At 37.1% G+C, this 22,144-nt stretch overlaps 2 protein-coding genes across 2 annotated transcripts; both read left to right on the forward strand.

The window, feature by feature from the left end:
- The first annotated feature begins 421 nt into the window (after positions 1 to 421).
- Positions 422 to 1,387, forward strand: LOC122221255 (olfactory receptor 11G2-like). Its single transcript, XM_042940570.1, has one exon. The coding sequence runs from the start codon at positions 422 to 424 to the stop codon at positions 1,385 to 1,387; it is 966 nt and encodes a 321-aa protein (XP_042796504.1).
- A 13,038-nt stretch (positions 1,388 to 14,425) lies between these two features.
- On the forward strand, positions 14,426 to 16,430 carry LOC122222595 (olfactory receptor 11H4-like). Its single transcript, XM_042943163.1, has 2 exons — positions 14,426 to 15,344; positions 16,342 to 16,430. Exons 1-2 carry the CDS (start codon positions 14,432 to 14,434, stop codon positions 16,428 to 16,430), a joined length of 1,002 nt encoding a protein of 333 aa, XP_042799097.1. The 5' UTR covers positions 14,426 to 14,431.
- The last annotated feature ends 5,714 nt before the right edge of the window (positions 16,431 to 22,144 follow it).

Consider the following 22,144-nt stretch of genomic DNA (forward strand, 5'->3'; position numbering starts at 1 on the left):
TTTCAAGTCATGTAAAAGAAGTCATTCAAAAAGTTCTGAGTTTGTGTAACATAACTAACGAGTTTGACTCAGTTTCTGCCACAACTGCAATGATGTCACCTCTTTTAAAAATGAAAAAATTCCATTTTTGAAAGGATATGTAGGTAGGTAAGTAGGTAGACAGAAACTCTATTAAGCATAAGGTCTAATATAACCTTAAAACACCTCTATAACACTCTCCTTCAAGACCTTATCAATTCTAACCAAAGTTTTCTTGATTCCACAGTGAAAATGTGAATGAGAATAAAAAGCAACCCAGGTCAATTATTTCAATTTCAAAGAGAAAAGGTAACTATTAACATACGTGTCTTTATTTTCTTTCCCAAAATTGTTTAAATATAATCTGGGGCCTCATGTGTCTTTACAGTCATTCAATAATTTGATGGGTTTTTTTTTTACAGCTCCCAGATACATGAATATCTCCAACACCCCCAACACCTCCAGCACCATCACTGGCTTCATCCTCCTGGGCTTCCCTTGCTTCAGGGAGGGGCAGATCCTCCTCTTTGTGCTCTTCTCTGTTGTCTACCTCCTGACCCTCATGGGCAACGGGTCCATCATCTGTGCTGTGCGCTGGGATCAGAGACTCCACACCCCCATGTACATCTTGCTCGCCAACTTCTCCTTCCTAGAGATCTGGTATGTCACCTCCACTGTCCCCAACATGTTAGCCAACTTCCTCTCTGACACCAAGGTCATCTCCTTCTCTGGGTGCTTTCTCCAGTTCTACTTTTTCTTCTCCTTGGGTTCTACAGAATGCTTTTTCTTGGCTATTATGGCATTTGATCGGTACCTTGCCATCTGCCAACCTCTACACTATCCAACCATTATGACTGGACGTCTCTGCACCAATCTTGTGGTAAGCTGCTGGGTATTTGGTTTCCTCTGGTTCTTGATTCCCATCATCATCATCTCACAAATGTCCTTCTGTGGATCCAGGATTATTGACCACTTCCTCTGTGATCCAGGTCCTCTTCTAACACTCACCTGCAAAAAAGTTCCTGTGGTAGAGACTATCTTCTCCACTTTAAGTCCTCTGCCCCTCGTTATTCCCTTTCTCTTCATCATGGGATCCTATGCTCTGGTCCTAAGAGCAGTGTTGAAAGTCCCTTCAGCCGCTGGGAAAAGAAAGGCTTTCTCCACCTGTGGGTCTCATCTGGCCGTGGTTTCACTGTTCTATGGCTCAGTACTGGTCATGTATGGGAGCCCAACATCTGAGCATGAAGCTGGAACACAGAAGATTGTGACTCTGTTTTATTCTGTTGTGACCCCACTCCTTAATCCGGTGATATACAGTCTTAGGAACAAAGATATGAAAAATGCCCTGCAGAAATTTCTGGAAATATAAAAAGTGTTCATCAAAAAGGCTCTTGGGAAATTACAGCCCAATATTATATTTAACTTACTTACAAACATTTACAAAAATTGTATTTAACTTATTTTCAGGTAAAAAAAAAAAACTAGTTTTAAAAAAAATTTGAGTATATTTGACACAATATTACATTAATTTCAGGCATATAACTTAGCAGATTGACAAGCTTATACACTATGCTATGTTCACAAGTATAGCTACCATCTGTCTCATTAAATGACTGTTACTATATCATTGATTGTATTCCTTATGCTCTGCTTTTTATTCCTGTGATTTACTCATTCTGTTACTGGAAGTCTGTATCTTTCTCTCTTCTTCACCCATCTTTCCCAACCCCCATCCCCCTCCACCCCTGCAACCATCAGTTTGTTCTCTGTATTTATAAGTCTAATTCTGCTTTATGTTTGCTTGTTCATTTTTAAAATACCATTTTTGAGTGGAATTATATGGTATTTGTCTTTCTCTGACTTATTTCAGTTAGCAAAAAAACCTCCAGGTCCATCCATGTTGAATCAAATGACAAGATCTCATCCTTTTTTGTGGTTGTGTAATATTCCATTGTGAATATTTTCCTTATCCATTCATCTATTGATTTACACTTAGGTTACTCCCATGTCTTAGTTGTTGTAAATAATGGTGCAATAAACAGGGATGTGTATATCAAGTTAGTGTTTTTGTTTTCCCTGGTTGAATATCCAGTAGTGGAATTACTGGATCATATGGTACTTCTATTTTTAATTTTTTGAGGAACCTCCATATTGTTTTCCACAGTCGCTGCACAAATTTACATTCCCACCAACAGTGCACAAGGGTTCTTTTTTCTCCATTTCCTCAGCCAATACTTGTTTCTTGTGTTTTTTATTTTAGCCATTCTGAAGGTGTGAGGTGATATATATCATTATGGTTTTGATTTACATTTCCCCGATGATTAGTGATGTTTAACATCAAAAAAAAAAACTAGTTTATTCCAGTAATTGTTCATCCTAGTATTAACCAAAATCCTCAAGCACTTGTAAGCATGTGTCTGTTGCTTACTGCTTCACTTGGTTCTTAATTTATCCTGTTTCTTAGCATACAGGTTTTTTTAATTGAATGCTGAACATTATACTTCAAAAACTGTGAAGACAATGGGTACAGTAAATCCACAAAAGTTAAGTTTTCTTGTAGCAGTAGAGAAAGTAGAGGCAGATCACTCTGATCTCATTTAAAGACTATATTTAAGTGCAAAAATAGCCTAGGCCAGTTTTGCCTTTATTCCCGGAATTGACTCTTACTCCATGAACTGAGTCTCATCTGCAAGCCTGGACCCCTCCACTTTAGTGGGCCCTGGTTTCCTATTTCTGTACTCCTTGAACCCCATGCTCCTGAAACTTCTGCTCAGCTCTTTAGACTCCCAGTTTTGCTTTCTGCTAGATTTCTTGAAAACCGATTTGCATGTTAATGGCTTAGAAATTAAAGGAAAAAATGTCTTGAAGGGATACTGCATCATATGTTGAGTCTCACTTCTCTGTGGTCCTCCTCTCTCCAGGATTTGTTTCTCAAACTCCAGTTTCTTTAGCAGCCACAAACACCAAATCCTTTATCTTCTCAGTTCAGTGAAACTACTGCTTTCTGCTGAGACTTTATTCTTCCTTCCCCTCATTCTTTCCCACATCTCTCCATTTCCCCATAGTACCCCCATCCAGTGAATTGTCGAACATACTCAAGAGAAAGCACCCAAGGTGAATGTGGAACTCATTTCCTTGTCTTTCCCTTCTTGGAACTGTAGCCCCTGAATTCTTGCCTGTGTTGACTGCTCTTCAGGACCTTCAAATGATTGTGTTAGGTATTCTGCCCAGATTGTATGGTTACTTTTGGTGGCAAGGTTAGTTTAATACAAGATGCTAGTCATGACCATAACCGGAAATGCTTTTCTATTGCTTCTATTACACCTAAATTCTACACTGTCTCACTTCCTTCACTTTCCAAAAATGATCTTGTAACAAAATCATGCAAAAACTCAGAGGCAAATCAGAGATGAGTGGATATAGGGACTGGATAAACACAAGTCTGGGATACAGACCTGCTTTTCTTTTCATTGCAAGCAGCTGCAGATTCCCAAAGAGAAGCAGGTGAAGCAGGGAGATCTCTGCTTACAGTAAAATAAGAGGTAAAAGCAGAACAACAGAGAACAGATTTAAGCTTTTTTTTCTGTATAGGAGGTGCTCAGGCATTGTACATCAGTAAAAGTATTTACTCAGGAATTGTATTAGTCACTTGCACTAGTTCCCCTTGAACTCCCTCCTAGGTCCTAAATGAAAGGTAATCTTAATATTGAAATGTCTTCACCAATTCAACAACCTGATCCGCATAAGAAGAAAATGATGGTTAGGAATCAGGAGTGATGTGCTAAGGATAATAACTTTAATGGTAAAAAACAAAAATTTCCTATCTACCACCCTTTTCATTAACCCAAGTTGCTTTTTTGTTACCAACTCATCCTATATTTCTATCTTGAAGACTTTTCAATTATTTGCCCATCAATAATTTAGGATGTCTCAATTATTTGTCAAACACTGTTTCCTTGATGTACATAAAGGTACATTAACAGTAAGAGAACAGAACAATATCCCAGTAGGAAAATAAGCAAAAGGATATAAACAACATACAGAAAATATCCTTAAACATATGGTAAGAGCACAAATTCATTCATAAAAAAGATAAAGGCAGAATAAGCCTATTTCATTTTTAACCCATCAGAGTGACAAAGACCAAGCAGTTTGATAACCATTGTATGGTTGAGAATGGTAACTTCTCTGACACTTGCTGGTAAAGTATAAATTTTACAAACTCTATACAGGACAATTAGACAACTTTGATCAAAATTTAGAATATAGACACCCTGTAACCCATAAACCCAACTTCTAAGTTACTCAGTCTACACATATTCTCACATATGTGGGAAATGATGAAAGTATAAGAATATTCATTGCATTATTGCTATAACAGTACATTATATTGCAAAATGTTGAGAAAAAATGTCAATTCCCATTAATAGAAGACTAGTTAAATAAACTATAGTTCAGTCATACTACCTTAAATCTTATATGTAATGTTATATAGTATCTCCAAGATATGTTGTGTTTTGGGGCTTATTTATTATTATTATTGAAGTATAGTTGACATCCAAGATATATTGTTGAGTGAAGAAAGCGAGGTGAGTAGCTGAGAGTAACTACCTTTCATGTAAATGTATAGACTATCTCCTGAAGGAGATCTAGAGACTGATAACAGTGGTTGCTTTAAATGACAAGACTTTGGTGTCTGAGGAACAAGAGACAAAGGAGCGGTTTTCTTCATACCCCCTTTTGAACTCTTTACATTCTTTGTTGTATGGCTGTATTATTTATTTAAAAATAAATAATGATACAATTGTTTTTAGACAAAGAATAACTTCCTGGATTAATTTCCTTTTTAAGTTTATTATATTTATTTACTTGAGGCGGGGTGAAGGGTAGAGACAGGGAGAGAGAGAAAGAGAATATCAATCAGACTCCACATGGCTAAACTCACAAACCTTGACCCGAGCTGAAATCAAGAGTCGGAGGCTTAACCCACTGAGCTGCCCAGGTACCCCTAGAGCAGCTTTCTGATAATTAGATCTAAAAAATCATTCCCACACACCCCCCCCCCAACAATTCTAGGATTCCTTAGGAGCCTATTCACTTATAGAAAATTTGAAGTAGTGTCCAAAGAACATCTTAACATTTTTTTACTCAGAATTTTTGGTACTTCAGAGAAAATAAGAGACATGTCTTTTTCCTGTTAGGGTTTCTACAAATATACTGTGACAAACTGTAACTACCTTATAACATTTATATTTAGACATCGTCTTTTTCATTGTTCAACTATATATTCTTGTTTTTGTTGTTGAGCACCTACAATCCAAGACACTGAGCCTGGAAATAAATTTGATCCAGAAGTATATAAGAGACATTTTCTTCCCTCAAAGGGCTCACAGTCTCGTGATACAGAGGCATAAAAATATTGCAAGGGTTTTCTTTTTTATTAAATGATACACATGCAATGAGAGGGGAAGAACCAAATGCTATGAAAGATCGTGATAAGTAGCAGGTGTGTAAGCATGGATCTGTGTCATGTGAAAGAAGTTTTAAGCATAGCTAATCATAGGGCATTGTCTTTTTGTAAGTACACCTCAGCCTACAAAATAAAAGCGCTTTAATAAAAAGCATATTTGCTGGTAAAGAAGAAGATAAACTGTCACTATTTGCAGATGACATGATACTATTTTTAGAAAGCCCTAAAGAATCTACAAAAAAACTATTAGAATAAATTAAATCAGTAAATTTTCAGGACACAAAATTAATTATGAGAAATCAATTGTGTTTCTATACATTAATAAGTGTAGACAGAAAAATTAAGGAAACAATCCCAATTATTACAGCTGCACCAAAAAGAATAAGATACCTAGGAATAAACATCACTAAGGAGGTGAAAGACCTGTACTCTGAACATTATAAAACATTCATGAAAGATATTGAAGATGACAAACAAATTGAAAGATATTCCATGCTTTTGAAAGATATTCCATGTTTTTGAAGAAGTAATACTGCTAAAATTTCCATACAACCCAAAGCAATCTATGGATTCAATCCCTATTGAAATACCAACAGCATTTTTCATAGAACTAGAACAAATGATTTTAAAGTTTGTATGGAACCACAAAAGACTCCAAATAGCCAAAGCAATCCTAATAAAGAATAACAAAGCTGGAGGTATCACAATTCTAGATTTTGAAATATACCACAAAGCTATAGTAATTGAAACGGTGTGGTACTGGCACAAAAACAGACTGTGGAAAACAGTATGGAGTTTCCTCAAAAAATTAATAATAGAAATACTATATAATCTAATAATTCCAGTACTGGGTATTTCCTCCAAAAAACAAAAATACTAATTCAAAAGAAACATGCATGCTTAATGTTAATTGAAGCATTATTTACAATAGCCAAGATATGGAAGCAACCTAAGCATCCATCAGTAAATGAATAGATCAAGAAGACATGGTATATACATACAATGGAATATTACTCACCCATAAAAAAACGAGATATTGCCATTTGTGACAATGGATGGACCTAAAGGTCCATTATTATACTATGTGAAATAAGTCAGACAAAGAAAGGCAAGTATGATATGATTTCACTTCTGTGTGGGATCTAAAAAACAAAACAAATGAATAAATGAAGAAAAAGCAGAATCAGACCTATAAATACAGAGAACAAACTGATGGTTGACAGAAGGGAGAGGGGTAGAGGGGTGGGCAAAATCTGTGAAGGGGAATGGGAGATATAGGCTTCCAGTTACGGAATGAATAAGTCATGAGAATAAAAGGCACAGAAAAGGGAATATAGTCAAGGTATTGTAATAGCATTGAATGGTGACAAGTGGTAGCTACACTTGTGGTGAGCATAGCATAACATATTATCGACAAGCACCGAGTAATGTATAGAATTGTTAAATCACCACATTATACACCTAACATCAATATAACACTGTATGTTGACTATACTAGAATTAAATTTTTTTAAATAAAGTTGTTGAACCACTATGTTGTACCTGAAACCAATATAACATTGAGTGTCAACTATACTCAAATTTTAAAATAAATAAATAATTTTTAATTTTTTTAGAGCAAGAATATAAGTACTTAGAAAATCTTCTATAAGCCACTATATAACTAACTACTCCGAGAGATTAATGAGCTCCCCAAAACAAAATGGCTATAAAATGCAATGTAAATTAAAGCCCAAATTGAAATATTATTTTAAAAATTTTAGTAAACACAAATTTTCATTATAGAAAGATGGTTACTTCAATCTATCATCCTGATAAGAATAAAGAAAAACACTGATTTTTTTTTAAGTAATCTCTATGCCCAACGTGGGCTTGAACTCATGACCATGAGATCAAGAATCACATGCTCTACTGACTGAGCCAGCCAGGTGCCCCTCAAAAATACTGCATTAAAAAAAAATAAAACTTGAAAATACTGACAATATGAAGAGTCAATAGGAAACTCCTAAGTCAAAAAAATTTTTGGAAGTCTGAATGGTAAGCACTGGTCACGTTCAGAATGCACTTGCCCATAGATAAAATCATGATGTTTCATGGCAGTGCCTGGCTGCAGAGATGGAGATGGGAACCGAGGGCTCACATGAAGCTGGAACCCGTAGTGGTCTTCATCCTCAAGTAATTACGGACCAGAACTAAACCTGACACCATTCAAAAGGAAAATCAAAAATCAGCCATCCCTGGAAGTTTATGGCCATGGTTCAGCTGTTGCTTGGATTTGGACTTCACATACGATTTTCTCCAATTTCCCCAACATATTGCCAGCAGCTGTGGAAGAGTGGAATGGGAAGTTATTGTTTAGTGGGCATAGAGCTTCAGTTTGGGATAATGAAAAAGTTCTGGAGATGGATGTTTGTGGTGGTTGCATTACAATGGGAATGTGTGTAATGCCTCAAGACCATACACTTTAAAATGGTTAATGGTTATTTTTATGTTATATATATTTTACCACAATAAAAAATATTATAAAACCATCAAAAAGAGGTAATAGAGGAAAATGACATAAAAATACACGAATAATATGAAAGAAGGCAAGAAAGAAGAAACAAAGAACAGATAAGACAGAAAACAGTCTTGGGACACCTGGATGGCTTGGTCGGTTGAGTGTTTGACTTGATTTGGGCTCAGGTCATGATCCCAGAGTCATGGGATTGAGCCCCAGAATCAAGCTCCATATTGAGCATGGAGACTGCTTAGGATTCTCTCCCTCTCTCCCTCTCTCTCTCTCTCTCTCTCTCTCTCTCTCTCTCTCTCTCTCTCTCTCCCTCTGCCCCTCTCCCCTGCTCACATTTTCTCTAAAGTGAAAATTAAAATAAAATAAATAAAATAAAATAGTCTATCAGTAACTAAGGACTGGAAGCAAAAATTTGCAGATGTCAAGTATGTAAAGAAAATACTCTCCCAGAATATAAATAATGTATGTTGTGAACATTTTCTATATTTCACAGTGAAAAAGACTTCTGAAAACAAAAAGAAATTCTCTAGAAATCCACATATAGACACCTCACCATTGCCTTTTAGACATTATTCCTACCTTCACTCTAGGAGCCAATTTAACCCAAACTGTATGAAAACTATGGATAAGGAAAGGATGCTACACCAAGGGGTCTTGTGGGAGTCATAAACCATCCCAAGGGGAGACTGAAAACTTCATAATAATCTCTATGATGAAACTTTAATTGTACCCTTGAGAGTCTCAATAATACATCCTATGCATTTATTTATCTGTACCCCTTCTCAAAATCTCCTCATGAAGTTTATATCTTACTTTGTTCAGCTATTCTAAAACAAAAGTAACCAATATATAAAATTCACCTATTGAATTTCCTCTGCTGAGTGAGACAAATGAAAGATCCAGGTGCTTGGGGGTGATTGAGGTCTCTCATACAGCTCTTGATGAAAATATTGATATGTCAATGGAGGTCCGCACCTCAAGGATAGATTGTAGGGCTGTACTTCTTTCCACTGGCTATCCTATTGCCCAACAGAAGTACCCTAATGCTATAACTGTTTCTTTGGAGCACTTCAGGAAGGGAAGAAAGGGAGTGTCAGAAGTTAATTTTGTCTATCCCAGGATTCTCAAGGTCAGGCTCCCCCATTTTGGTTCCACATGAAGGAAAGAGAGGAATCAATAAGAAGATATCAACTCAGAGTTCACTCCCAGCTTTCTCCACACTTAGACCTATCATGAAGGGTAAGTAACTTTTCTGTCTAGGCATCATTGCACTTTTTCTAAGACATCCATAAATGGAATTCTAGCTCCAGTAAAATCCCATTTTAAAATTAATACATTTTGGCAAACTTGGGTGGGTTTCATGCCTCTGGATATGTGATTTCATCCACAATATCTCCCATAACATAAGTTATGTTACATGAGCTGTTGACTCCAGTGCCAAGCTACTCAGATCTCCCTCAGCTTAACAATCCCTGAAATTTTCTTGCCTAATGATTCATGAAAGAATGCCTCATTATTCAGAAATTTGACAAATTACATAATTTTGTTTTAGAAACTTTTCAACGTTGTACTCAATAACTCATTTTCTACAACGCCCTCAATTAAATATAACTTATTCCCAGTTAGTCTTATGCACATCACAGGTAATATAATGCCCTTCCTTTAACCATTTTTCTACATCTTGAATTGTTAACACTACTATCTTTTAATGTCTTCTTCTTTTATATCAGAAGCTCTATGTCTTTAAGTACCAGAATGTAGAAGAAAGTTAATAAAATAAAAAACCTGAGCAACCAAAGAGAGCTACCCATAGCTCTGCTATGTGATGCACTGGAACCTACTGACTTTTTAACCAGTTTTTTAGGTTTATTTAATATTGGTTTTCATTTGGGTTTTTAAATGGTTATGTTAAAAAAATTATCCTAGTTACTTGGTAATCATAGTTGTTGGTAATATTATTATACTAGTATATTCCAGGAACTGTACTAGGCATACATGTTCAACAGTATTTTCACAAAAGCTCTGAAAAATAGGTGCTGCCTCACTTAAGAGCATACAGTACGTCATATGGTTTTTGATCCCAAATCAATCTAGATGTTATCATTTATTTTCCTCTAACTACAGTTATATAAGAGGACCACTGAGTTATGTATTACTGGACTGAGCCAATCAGTTGTGAGCCTGATCCAGCTATGGTATGTCACCACATAGCTATTGTCAGAGTGGGTGACCTCGTCCTCACCAAAGCAGCCACTTTCCTCCTAAAAATACATTCCTAGTCCATCAGAGAGGCCCATTTTTTCTTTCTGGGTTATATGTACAGCAGCTCCACTCCACTACTGGACCATCCAAACAAAGAAAGCACTTACATTGATCTATGCGCCCAAGACAGATTTGAAAAACATTTGGTAGGGAAAATCAACAGGATATGGTGATTGACAGCCTATGAGAAGTGACAGAATTAGAAAGTGCCTGGAATGATTCTCAAGTTTTTCGCTTTAGCAAATGCCAAGAGTGGAGCCATTCACCAAGAAATGTACAAAAGGGACAGGAAACTCTTAGAAAGAAACAGATGAAATAAGAGGTATTAAGCAGAATGGTGATTATAGATTTGAAGATATAAAAAAGGGTAAATAACTAAGGAGGCTTATATTTAGAATGAACACTCAAACATGACAGAGATATGAGGCCAGAAGGGATTAATGGGCCACTGGTTTAAACATGACCTTGCTACAAGTCACATAAGACTCTGTCCAATGATGTTCAGATTGCACACTCAGTGATAGCCCATAAATTCAGTAGATGAGCTTTTTTGTGATAGGATTGGCAAGACCAAAATTTACCCAACCACTAATTCACTCAATAAATGCCTACTATGCACCAGAAACTCAATCAACTGAGAATATAAAGATAAATTAACATCATTACTTAATTATAAAAGTTGTCAAGCTAGAGGGAAACATAAATACATGATTTAGCCATTATGCACATTCTCTAGTAGAGACATCCATAACATGCTATAGAAATATTAAGCAGGAATTTATCTTATAGGTAAAGACAGAGAAACTCAAATATCATATGATCTCACTTCTATGCAGAATCTAAAAAACAGAATGAATAAACAAAAAGCAGAATCAGACCTATAAATGCAGAGAACAAATTCATGGCTATTAGAGGGGAGGGAGGTGGAGAGATAGGGCAAATAAGCGAAGGGGAATGGAAGATACAGTATTCCAGTTAAGGAATAAGTCATGGGAATAAAAGTTACAGCACAGGCAATATAGTCAATGGTATTGCAACAGCATTGTACAGTGACACATGATAGCTACACTTGTGGTGAGCATAGCTTAACATATAAAGTTGGTGAATCACTATACTATACACCTGAAATTAATGTAACATTGTTGCACTCAAAGAAAAAATTATTTTTGTTTTTAAATAGTTTTGGGGTGCCTGTGTGGCTCAGTAGGTTGAGCGTGTGACTCTTAATCTTGGCTCAGGTCATGATCTCATGGTTCATGAGTTTGAACCCTGCGTTGGGCTGTGCACTAACAGTGCGGAGCCTGCTTGGATTTTCTCCTTCTCCCTCTCTGCTCCTCCCCTGCTCATGCTTTCCCTCAAAATAAATAAACTTAAATAATAAATAAATAAATAAATAAATAAATAAATAAATAAGTTCTGACTTGATGACTTTAGTAAATATCAAAAAGATATCTAGAAACCTTCATCATCAAAAACTAGGATGTAATAAATTGATTAGTCTATTAATTTTTTAATCATTATAAGCTCACTTTATGGATCAAGTATCTTAAGACATGTGTTTAAGAATATTAATAAAGTGCTTATTATAATATAAAACATTGATCATCTAAATCTATCACAAGGGAGTTGATTAAATCTATGGAAGACAATGCAGCCATTGAACTATGATATAGAGCTATAATATATATTTTTAAATTTCAATTGTAGTTGGAGTATATATTAGTTTCAGGTGTACAACATAGTGATTTGACAATTACCTACATTACAAAATGCTTACCACCATATGGGGCCCCTGGGTGTCTCAGTTGGTTAAGTGTCTGACTTTGGCTCAGGTCATGATCTCACAGTTCATGGGTTCAAGCCCTCCATCAGGCTCTGTGCTGACAGCTCAGATCCTAGAGCCTCCTCAGATTCTGTGTCTCCCTCTCGCTCTCTGCCCCTCCCCCACTCACACTCTGTCTCTCTCTCTCTCTCTCTCAAAAATAAATAAACATTAAAAAAAAATTTTTTTAATGCTCATCACCATAAAAATAGTTACTGTCTGGCACCATACAATGTTATTACAATATTATTGACTACATTCCCTATGCTGTACTTTTCACCCTGTGAAAAGTCATTTTATAACTGGAAATTTGTGCCTCTTAATTCTCTTATTTCCCCTACTCCCCCAAGCCCCTCCACACTGGCAACCATCAGTTTGTTGTCTATATTTATGAGTCTGTTTCTATATTTTTGTTGTTCATTTTGGTTTTAGATTCCACATACAAGTGAAATCATATGGTGTTTGTCTTACTCTGTATGACTTACTTCACTTAGCATAATACCCTCTAGGTTCATCCATGTTGTCTCAAATGGCAAGATTTTAATTTTTTTATGGCTGAGTAATATTCCACTGTGTATATAAACCACATCTTTTTTATCCATTCATCTACTGATGGACACTTAGGTTGCCTTCATATATTGGCTGTTATAAATAATGATGCAATAAATATAGGCATGCATATACCTTTTCAAATTAATGTTTCCATTGTCTTAAGGTAAATACCCAGAAGTGGAATTACTGGATCATATGGAGTAGAGCTTTATTTTTAAAATGGAAAAAATACTAAAGTATATTAAGTCTTAAAAACATGCTATAAACATCCTATTTTGAAAAATCCCATTTTAATTTTTAAAGAAAAGAAGTATGCAATTCTTCAAAGAGTTAAAATTTGCTTATTCTAAGAAGTGGGATTGTTTTGGGGGTTTTTTGGTTTGTTTCTATATTTTTCATGCTCTTAGTTATTAAAAAATAAGAGTTTTTCATTTTGAAAGTAAATTTTATTTGGGTAAGGTAAATGTATATAAATGTATTTATAGCATCTGTAGCATTAGTAAACTGAAATGACAATACATAAGCATTTTACATTGTTTGAAATGTATTGAATAACTTAATGTTTGAAAATATTCTTGCATTTGGAGAAATCTTATTTAATATTTTCACATAAGGTTTGTGTATAACCAAAATGGCAAAAAATATCATTTGTGTTCAGCAAGAAGAATTAATCTTTTGCAACATTTAGAGCTACGTTATGTTTGTTTGTCTATTTGACTTTTGATAATTAACCTTTCCCAGTTTGTGAAGATTCTGAGTTTCCTGCATGTGAGCAGGGGAGACTGCAATCAGTAATGTTGAAACTCATCATCTGTGATATGTAGACAGCATAAGAATGAATCCTTCCAAGTAGCTGAACCATATATTTTGAAATAAATACTTACTTTACTTTAACAAATACGTTACTTTAATGAGAGATTTATGGTAAATTATTCAAAACACTTCACTTGTTTAAAATAGTGAAGATTCAATTGACTAATTAGGGGAGGGTTTTTTTTATGCTTTCTTAAAATTATTTTTCAAGAGAGAGAGAGAGACAAAGTGTGGGGTGGAGGGAGGGGCAGGGCAGAGAGAGCGAGAGAGAATCTGAAGCAGGCTCCAGGCTCTGAGATGGCAACATATAGCTCGTCGCAGGGCTTGAACCCATGGACAGGGAGACCATGACCTGAGCTGAAGTCTTCAAAAAAATATTACTATGACCCCTCCTCCTGGTTTTTATGCTAAAATTTATAATTCATTAATATGTTATAAGAGAAAATTATTCTGATGTGAAAAGCTCAGAAAGCATAATGGACATTCACAGCCCTAGGATATCTGAGATACCAAGTACTTTCTACTTAGTGAGAGATGTCAAAAAAGAAAAAAAAAGTTATATGAGTTCTGACTTGGCTAAAAAATTAGCACAGACTAAAAGCTGTTCTATCAGTTTTTTTAACTATGGGTGGGGAAAAAATACAAACACTTAACTGCATTTAACAGTGGGTAATACTCCGAGTTTCCAAAATCTCAAAGGTAAGATAGTATTTTCCTTTCAAACCTAACCCCACTGATAATGAAAATTTAAATAATGTAAATCATTCCATTGTTATGAACCTAAGTTTATTGAAATTTGGGATAGTCAGAATTATTGATTGGTTACTTTTAAATAAGAGCTGACGAGTTAGTGGATGAGTTATTCCAAACTAATTGCCAAATAGCCAACACACACACCTTGCATAGGTTTCCTACCAGTTTTCCAGGAAACAAAATATCTTGTATAATCGTGTTTTCTGTCTCCTCTGCAGCCCTGGAATTTATGAACAGTTCAGAGACAAGCACTGTGACTGAGTTTGTCCTCCTAGGCTTCCCTGGTTGTCAGGAGTTGCAAAGTTTCCTTTTCTCACTGTTCCTGGGGATCTATATATTTACCATAATGGGAAATGGGATTATTGTCTGTGCTGTGAGGTTGGACCAACGGCTCCATACCCCAATGTATATTCTCCTAGGCAATTTTGCTTTCCTTGAAATCTTGTACATTACCTCCACTGTGCCCAGTATGCTAGTCAATTTCCTCTCAGAAACAAAAACCATCTCTTTCGTTGGCTGTTTCCTCCAGTTATATTTTTTTACTTCCCTTGGTACAACTGAGGCATATTTCCTCTGCATCATGGCATATGATCGGTACCTCGCTATCTGCCACCCACTGCACTACTCAACCACCATGACCCAACAACTCTGCTATATCTTGATGTCTCTTTGCTGGGTATTGGGGTTCCTTAGTTACTCTGTCTCCACTATACAGCTCTCTCAATTGCCTTTCTGTGGACCCAACACCATTGACCACTTTATGTGTGACATGGACCCACTGATGGCTCTGTCCTGTGCTACAGCTCCAGTCACGGAGATCATCTTCTATGTCCTGAACTCTCTCATCATCATCCTCACACTTCTGTATATTCTTGGCTCCTATACTCTTTTACTGATAGCTGTGTTAAAAGTGCCTTCAGCTGCTGGCCTGCGGAAGGCCTTTTCCACCTGCGGATCACATCTGACAGTGGTATGCTTATTCTTTGGAGCCCTTTTGGCAATGTATGTGAGTCCCACAGCTGATAACCCAGCTGAAATTCAGAAGATTTTGACTTTGTTCTACTCCGTGGTGACTCCCTTCTTAAACCCTCTGATTTACAGTTTACGAAACAAGGACATGAAGGCTGCACTGAAGAAAATCCTGAGGATAGAATGAACGTAAACTAGTCTACATGAGACCAAGCAAACCAATGTCCAGACATAAAAAATTAATTAAGAACTTGATTTACTGTTGCCAGTTCTCCAATGCACACTTCAAAAAACATATTTCTCAGTGAGAATGCTTTATTCTTCAACCAACCTGGTAGAGTTAAACCATAACTGATTCATTTACATTGCAAATGTAACAATATTTCCAACATGGATAACTCCAGTAGATAGTGGTATGAGGGCATCATACTGTGCTATTGTATACTGTGTAGCTTTGGTTATTTGGAGATGGTGGTGGAAGGTAGAACAAGGGCAGTTATCCCAGGTGCACATCATTGCTGTATTCAAAGCATTAAGACAGACCAATATTTTTTAAAGTGAATAAAGAATCTAATTTAAATGACTAATGGATACATACTTAAGGGATTTAATAACAATGCCTTCCTTATCCCTTGGGTCTGCATGGTTGAGAATCTTCCAGGTTAGGGATAGACTGAAAGTTTCATGCTTATATAAGAAATACGTGTCCTAACATCAGATAAAATTGTAATAATTCTTTCAAGAAAGAGTTTGTTAGTACTTATTGTGTTCTTGGCACTCTTTTAAGTACCAGAGATACACCATGACCAAAATGTTCAAAACCCGTATCCACATAGTTTACTTTCTAGTGGGGACAGACAATTTAAAAAATAAGTAAAATATATAGGATGTCAAAGCATGATAAGCACTTTGGAGAAAGTGGAATGAGGACAGGAAGTGTGGAAGAAGGAGCTGAAATTTTAACTAGGATGATCATCAGAGAAGGCCACATGAAGAAGGCAGTATTTAAGCAAAATCTTGAGTAGATGAAGAAATGAGCCACACAGACAGCTGAGGCCAGAGCATTCCAGGCAGAGGGAAACAAGTTCTCTATAAGATCCCAAGGCAGAATTATGTTCAAGTAACAGCAAGGAGGTTGGTTTGGCTGAAGTAGAGAAATTAAGGGGGAAATTTTTGGAGATAAAGTCAAAGAGAATGATCAGAGGGCCAAATTGGGCAGGACCTTGTACACCATAGTAAGAACTTTTAATTCCATGTGAGATGGGAAGCCTTTGGAGATTTTTGAACAGAGGAGCAACATTACCCCATTTATATTATGAAAATGTTGTTGACAATAGACTAGAGAGAGGCATGGCCATTTTAAAGCTCTTATTTCCAGTTACATTAAAAAAAAAAGTTTGTTTCTTTTCAAAGGAATTTGTATCTGTAATCTGTCCTTAAGGATACATAGTTGGGGATGGGGAAAAGCCAGGGAGCTCATTTGCTCAAAATGAATGGAAAGTTCTCCTAGATTCTAAAAAAGGACATTCTAACTCTGGAATGATGTTTTTGTGACAATCTTAAGAGATAATGTAGGGGAGAGCTTGGGGAGATGGCAGAATAAGAAGGCCCTGACCTCATCTCATCCCACACTTACAAGTAAATATCATAAATATCCAAGTCAATAAACCAGAGAGCAATCCAAAGACCGGCAGAACAAACTCCACAACTAAATATAGAGGAGCTGCACCTGAAAGATTATGAATGTTAGAAAGGCAGAGGAAGGATCCCTGTAGGAGGGAGGTAGCTGCACAAATGGAGAGGGCAGAGAAATGGGCCCTCATCTCAGGGAGCTCACACAGAGAAGATTAATCCCAGTAATGTTTAGCTTTGAAAACCAGAAGGGCTGAATTCTGTGAGTTTGTAAAACCAGTGGAACTTGAAGCCTGGAGCTTTAAAACTCAGCTGACTCAGCACTAGGTGATGTGCCACGCTTAATGAGACAGCAGCCTGCACAGAAAGACAACATAGAAAATGGCAGTTTACACAATGAGGGTCAGGGAGAGGGGGAAAATGGGAGACAAATATGTCCATACTGATTTAGGAGCATGTTGGGGGACTCCTTGGAAAATAAGGGAGCTGGCAGGTGGGCGGTGTGAAGAGGTGAACTGGGGGAGAGAGAAGCCCCACAGGGTAGGCAGCTGTTTTTGCAGAGACAGGATAGAGGAAGGGGGGGGGGGGGGGTGACACATCAAGTGAGTAGAGGAAAAGCACTCCCCCTGAAAGTAGCTGGAGAGAAAGAGAAAGAGTGGAAACACAAGGGACTGAACAAAAAAATCTGTTCCCCAAACCACTGACAGGTAGAAAAGAGAGGGTTTCAATACCATTAGGACTCTATAAACAGGGGATCACAGAGTCAGAAATTCTAGAGCTCAATACCTGGCATTGCTCTGGTGGGGATGAAGGGAGAATTCCCAGAAGCAGGCAGATAGGTCCAAGGGGTCCGTGGGCCACATGGGGAGAAGTGGTTCCCTGTTTGGAGAACAAACAGTGGCTCCACCCCCCAGGGGACTCCAGAGAACAGCCACATTTGCTAGTATTGGAACAAAGATGCCAGAGTGCGGTGAAACCTGGCGCCAGCTGTGTGTTGTGATTCTCCATAATCTCTGAACCTCTTCTGGCGCAAGCCAGCACCTGGTCACAATCTCTGAACCTCTGCCACAGTGCAATCCAATGGACGTTCTCTGGGGCAAGTCAGTACCCAGCCCTTGCTCAGCAAGACCCTCCCCCAGAGGGTTGGACCGGGTCCAAGCCACAGGGTTCTTAGAAGTGAGGGGTTTGGAAACACAGCCCCATCTGAGTTAAAATTTAGGAGGGAGGTGCTGCCTGTCAGGCTGATGTCTTGGACAGGGACAGTGTAGAAGCAGGAAGGGGGCAGAAGCCTAAGACAAAGGAGGGGTGCTTGATTGCAGGTCGGTGAGAGCGCAGAGTTCCTGTGCCAGAAATTAGGAAGCTGGGTGATTCCATATTCACCTCTCCCATGCATGGCATACTTGCACTTGCTGCCTACACTGATCCACCCCCAAATTGAGTCTAGACAAATACTTATATCTGTATTTGTTATATCTATATCTGTACAAATATAGATCTACAAATATCTTATATCTATACAAATATCAGTATAAATAAATAATTTTTTTTTAATTTAAGTGCTTAGAAGTTTGGCACCAAGAATAAAGCAAGTATATTTGGGAAAAATCTCTCTCCCCACCAACACACACACTCTTTTCTCCCCTATTAACCTGTGCCACTCGCTGGTCTCCTCCACTTCATCCCCCAGGTAGATCAGTTCCTTAGAGGAAGGAATCTCCACCAAGAGGACAATTTTCCCTCCCTCTCTTGGATATTTATTCTGACCTCTGTGTCTATTTCAAACCACTGGGGGAAATATAAACAAATATAGAACCAGAGATACATAAACAGAGAACTAGATGCCTCCCAATGAACGTTCTGGGGAACTATGACTTCTGTTCAGGAGGGACATGTAAATTCTTAGTAATTACTGGCATGAAAAATACAGTTCATTTGGTTCAGAATACTAAAGGAAGGAAGTCTGTGGGGCCACAAATGCTGCTCTCCACCCATGAATGTTTTAGATTGTTAAATGAGGACACTCTTGTGGCTGGAGTTTCCCCTTGCGTCTTCCTCTTGGAGCCAGAAACACCATCAGGTATGTAAGGAAAGTCTGCCTACATCAATGCTTCACTGCTCCTAGATACCACGGCTGTCAGATACTAAGAATGTGCTGATTCGTCTACAAGTCCATTCATTCTTTGCTCCTTTGTTCTTTGTAAGAACGTGTTAGGCCCTGCAGTTCTCTTCTCCCAACACATGGGGTAATAGATTCACGTGAAGGATTCACTGGTATCACAGAGTTCCACTATGCAACTCACTTAGGAAAAATGGGGCTCAGATGTCTTGGATATTTGGGGGGGGGGGAGGAATTAAATCTTCTTCAGTTACAATGTAGCCTGAGTCTTCTACCACTTTGTTTCTAATATTGGTCAGTAAATTTTGGTTGACAAATATCCTTTGGCAAGGGCAACTAAAATAGGATGTTATTTTTCAGAGTTGTTGGCAAGGGACAAGTGGAAAGTGGAAACTGAGAAAGTAATAGGCAGACTCTCTTGCCCTTTAGATTTACCAAATTTATCAAATTACCAAATTTATGGATTAATCTTAAAAATATAAATATTTAAAGGAAAAAGAACCCCTGCACTTATAATTTTTAAAATGCTCTTCTCTGGGCAAGCTACTTAAATTTCAAGCAAGTAGCTGGTGTTATGGAGGAGGAGCTGGTTTCCTTATCAGTTCATATAGAATGGATTGTCCATGTTCTTTGTTGTTCCTCTTCTCTCTGTTCATTTGTTGCATCACTTGAGGTGAACAGAAAGCTGAAGGAAGTGGATTTAAATTCACCCTTAGAGCTACTAACAGATGTGTTGTGAAGGTAAAGGAAGCAGAAATGGATGGATGCAGTGAGTTTCAAATTATTTGTGAAATTCATTTATCCCTCTTTTTCTGATCCTGTATTCCACAGATAACTAAAGTTTCAATGTAGCACAAATTTTAAAAGGTCCTGGACATCCTGAAGTCAGATGACCAGGAAGGAGTTAAGACTTATGAGTTTGGGTTCCAACTCAAAATCATGAACTGGAATTATATTTCTTTTCTTGGTGCCAAGAACTACCTGGCCTATGAATATAGTAAGTCAATTCATGTCTCATATCTCTATTTTCTCGTGAAGTAAAAAGTATCTCATTTATGTCAAAGAGTCAGCAATCATGCTACTACCCTCACTAGATAGATTTATCTAAGTTATTATGAACTGGAATAAATATTTTTTTCAGGCCCACGGCATATAATTAGATATGTGCTATGAAACACACAGTTCAAGACACTACAGAGGTAGGTGTAGGGACACTACAGAGGTAGGTGGCAGTCTTGATTGCTTTTATAAGTCATAAGTTCCGAAAGGGGAGGAATTTTATTCATCATGTTTACTATTGTACCCCAGAACTTAGTACGCTGCTAGGAATATAATCAATAGTGAATAAATGTTTGTTAAATGCCCAAATGAATAAGTAAATGGGTAATATGCTACAATTTAAATTTGACATTCAACTTTTTTTTTATAAGCCCAGTAACTATTTTCTGACCAAAAATGACAGCATGCAGTCTGGAAAACATAGGCATAGTTATGGAAAATATATGTGAAATTACAAATCTCCTGGAAATGTTTATACATATGGTCACAATTATAGTCCATTGAACTAACTTGCTTGGAAAAATTTAAATTTCCATAAAAATAATATTTATTACGCAGTCTTTTTCATCATTCTAAAACATTGTTAATCAATACAAATATCCAAAGTTACCTTGACAGTAAAACATTTACCCTCTGAGTTTGCTCCAGGTTTGATCAAATACTCAGAAGCAAGCTTCATGCTCTCTGAAGATTATATAAATGGCATAAGGATGCAATTTTGTGAGTATCTTAATAGTGGCATTAATAAATAATGTGGTTGGGGTGCCTGGGTGGCTCTGTCAGGTAAGCGTCCAAATCTTGATTTCAGCTCAGGTCATGATCTCATGGTTTTTGAGTCTGAGCCCTGCATCAGGCTCTGCACTGATAGTGCTTGGGATTCTCTCTCTCTCTCTCTCTCTCTCTCTCTCTCTCTCTCTCTCTCTCTCTTTCTCTCTCTCTCTCCCCCTCAAAATAAATAAACTTAAATAAACAAATAAATAAATTGATCAATTATCCTATGTTGGTTGTCAATATATTACTAAATTTAAAATACTGGTGGTGGTTTACCCAGCCAAATATCTTGAATTTTAACAAGAAAACTTTAGGACATAGACATAAGCCTGGACAAATAGTTCTAGAAAGGTTGCTACCAATATCCAAGTTTATAGTCATATCTCGACTCCTAATTCATCCAATATGAGGAAGATTTTTCTGGTCTTGACATATCCTAAGGTAACCTTTCTATTTCTATTCATTATTCATTTAATTTAGGTAAAAGCAAGATGATGAATGGAAAGTTATGGTGCTTAGGGTTTAATTCATAGCAAAAAATGAAGAAACATGGTGTTATATACTAGAAAAATTTGGCATACCCAGCTGTAAGTTATCTCAAGAGCCTAGCCGTGATGTAGAATAGTGCAGCTTAGGGGAAAACAAGCCAGGATAAATGTTGGCATCCAAAAGAAAGTAATGTATAGGGGACATAACAGCTTCCATTTGTTATATGAGCCTCCAACGATCACCATAACGGAAGAGGAATGAGACTTACTTTGTATAGCTTTGGCAGAGTCCCAGGATCAATGCACAGAAGTAATAAAGGAGACATATCTTGTTCAACACAAAGTACTTTGAGAGAGCCAGAGATCCTCAACAGGAAATGAGCTAAATTGTTCTACAAATCCAGATGCCCCCTAGCAGAAAGTGGCCTAGGGAGGGCTACTCAGATGATTTTCACACCATTTTACAGAATCCTGAGGTTTCTAGATCACCTCCCTCAGAGCAGCAAAAGCAAAGGGTCTCAACACTCTCACCACACAGTTCCACTTATCTGCTTTTATTGGACTTCTGTGTATGAAACTCTAAGAAGAAAATTTATTGCTTCAGATTTCTATTCAATTTTGTTTCAAAGTAAAGGAATGTATCCAAAATCTATACTTACATGTAGAATATCTAAGAGGTAATGATTTTAACATGAAAGATAAAATATTACTGAGACTCAGAGTTATAGGAATATTTGAAAAGAAGTGAGGTTTGTTCCAAACCAATCTTCAAATGGCCAGAGAATCTAGGAGTTACTGGCTTTGCACATTTAAGTAAACCCCTTAAATTTCTCTGAACTTCAGTTTCCTTATCTATAAAAGAGAAGGATGAAGCACACCTCCCTACAGCTCAAAGGGTCATTTGGAA

This window comes from Panthera leo, chromosome B3 (assembly GCF_018350215.1).
Source record: "Panthera leo isolate Ple1 chromosome B3, P.leo_Ple1_pat1.1, whole genome shotgun sequence".
Taxonomy (NCBI): domain Eukaryota; kingdom Metazoa; phylum Chordata; class Mammalia; order Carnivora; family Felidae; genus Panthera; species Panthera leo.

Bases quoted from the DNA above. Each gene is read 5' to 3' on its own strand.
- LOC122222595 (XM_042943163.1), top strand. From the start codon at position 14,432: ATGAACAGTTCAGAGACAAGCACTGTGACTGAGTTTGTCCTCCTAGGC. The intron at 15,345-16,341 runs TGAGGATAGAAT...TTAAGGGGGAAA, and splicing joins GGCTGCACTGAAGAAAATCC to TTTTTGGAGATAAAGTCAAA.
- LOC122221255 (XM_042940570.1), top strand. From the start codon at position 422: ATGGGTTTTTTTTTTACAGCTCCCAGATACATGAATATCTCCAACACC.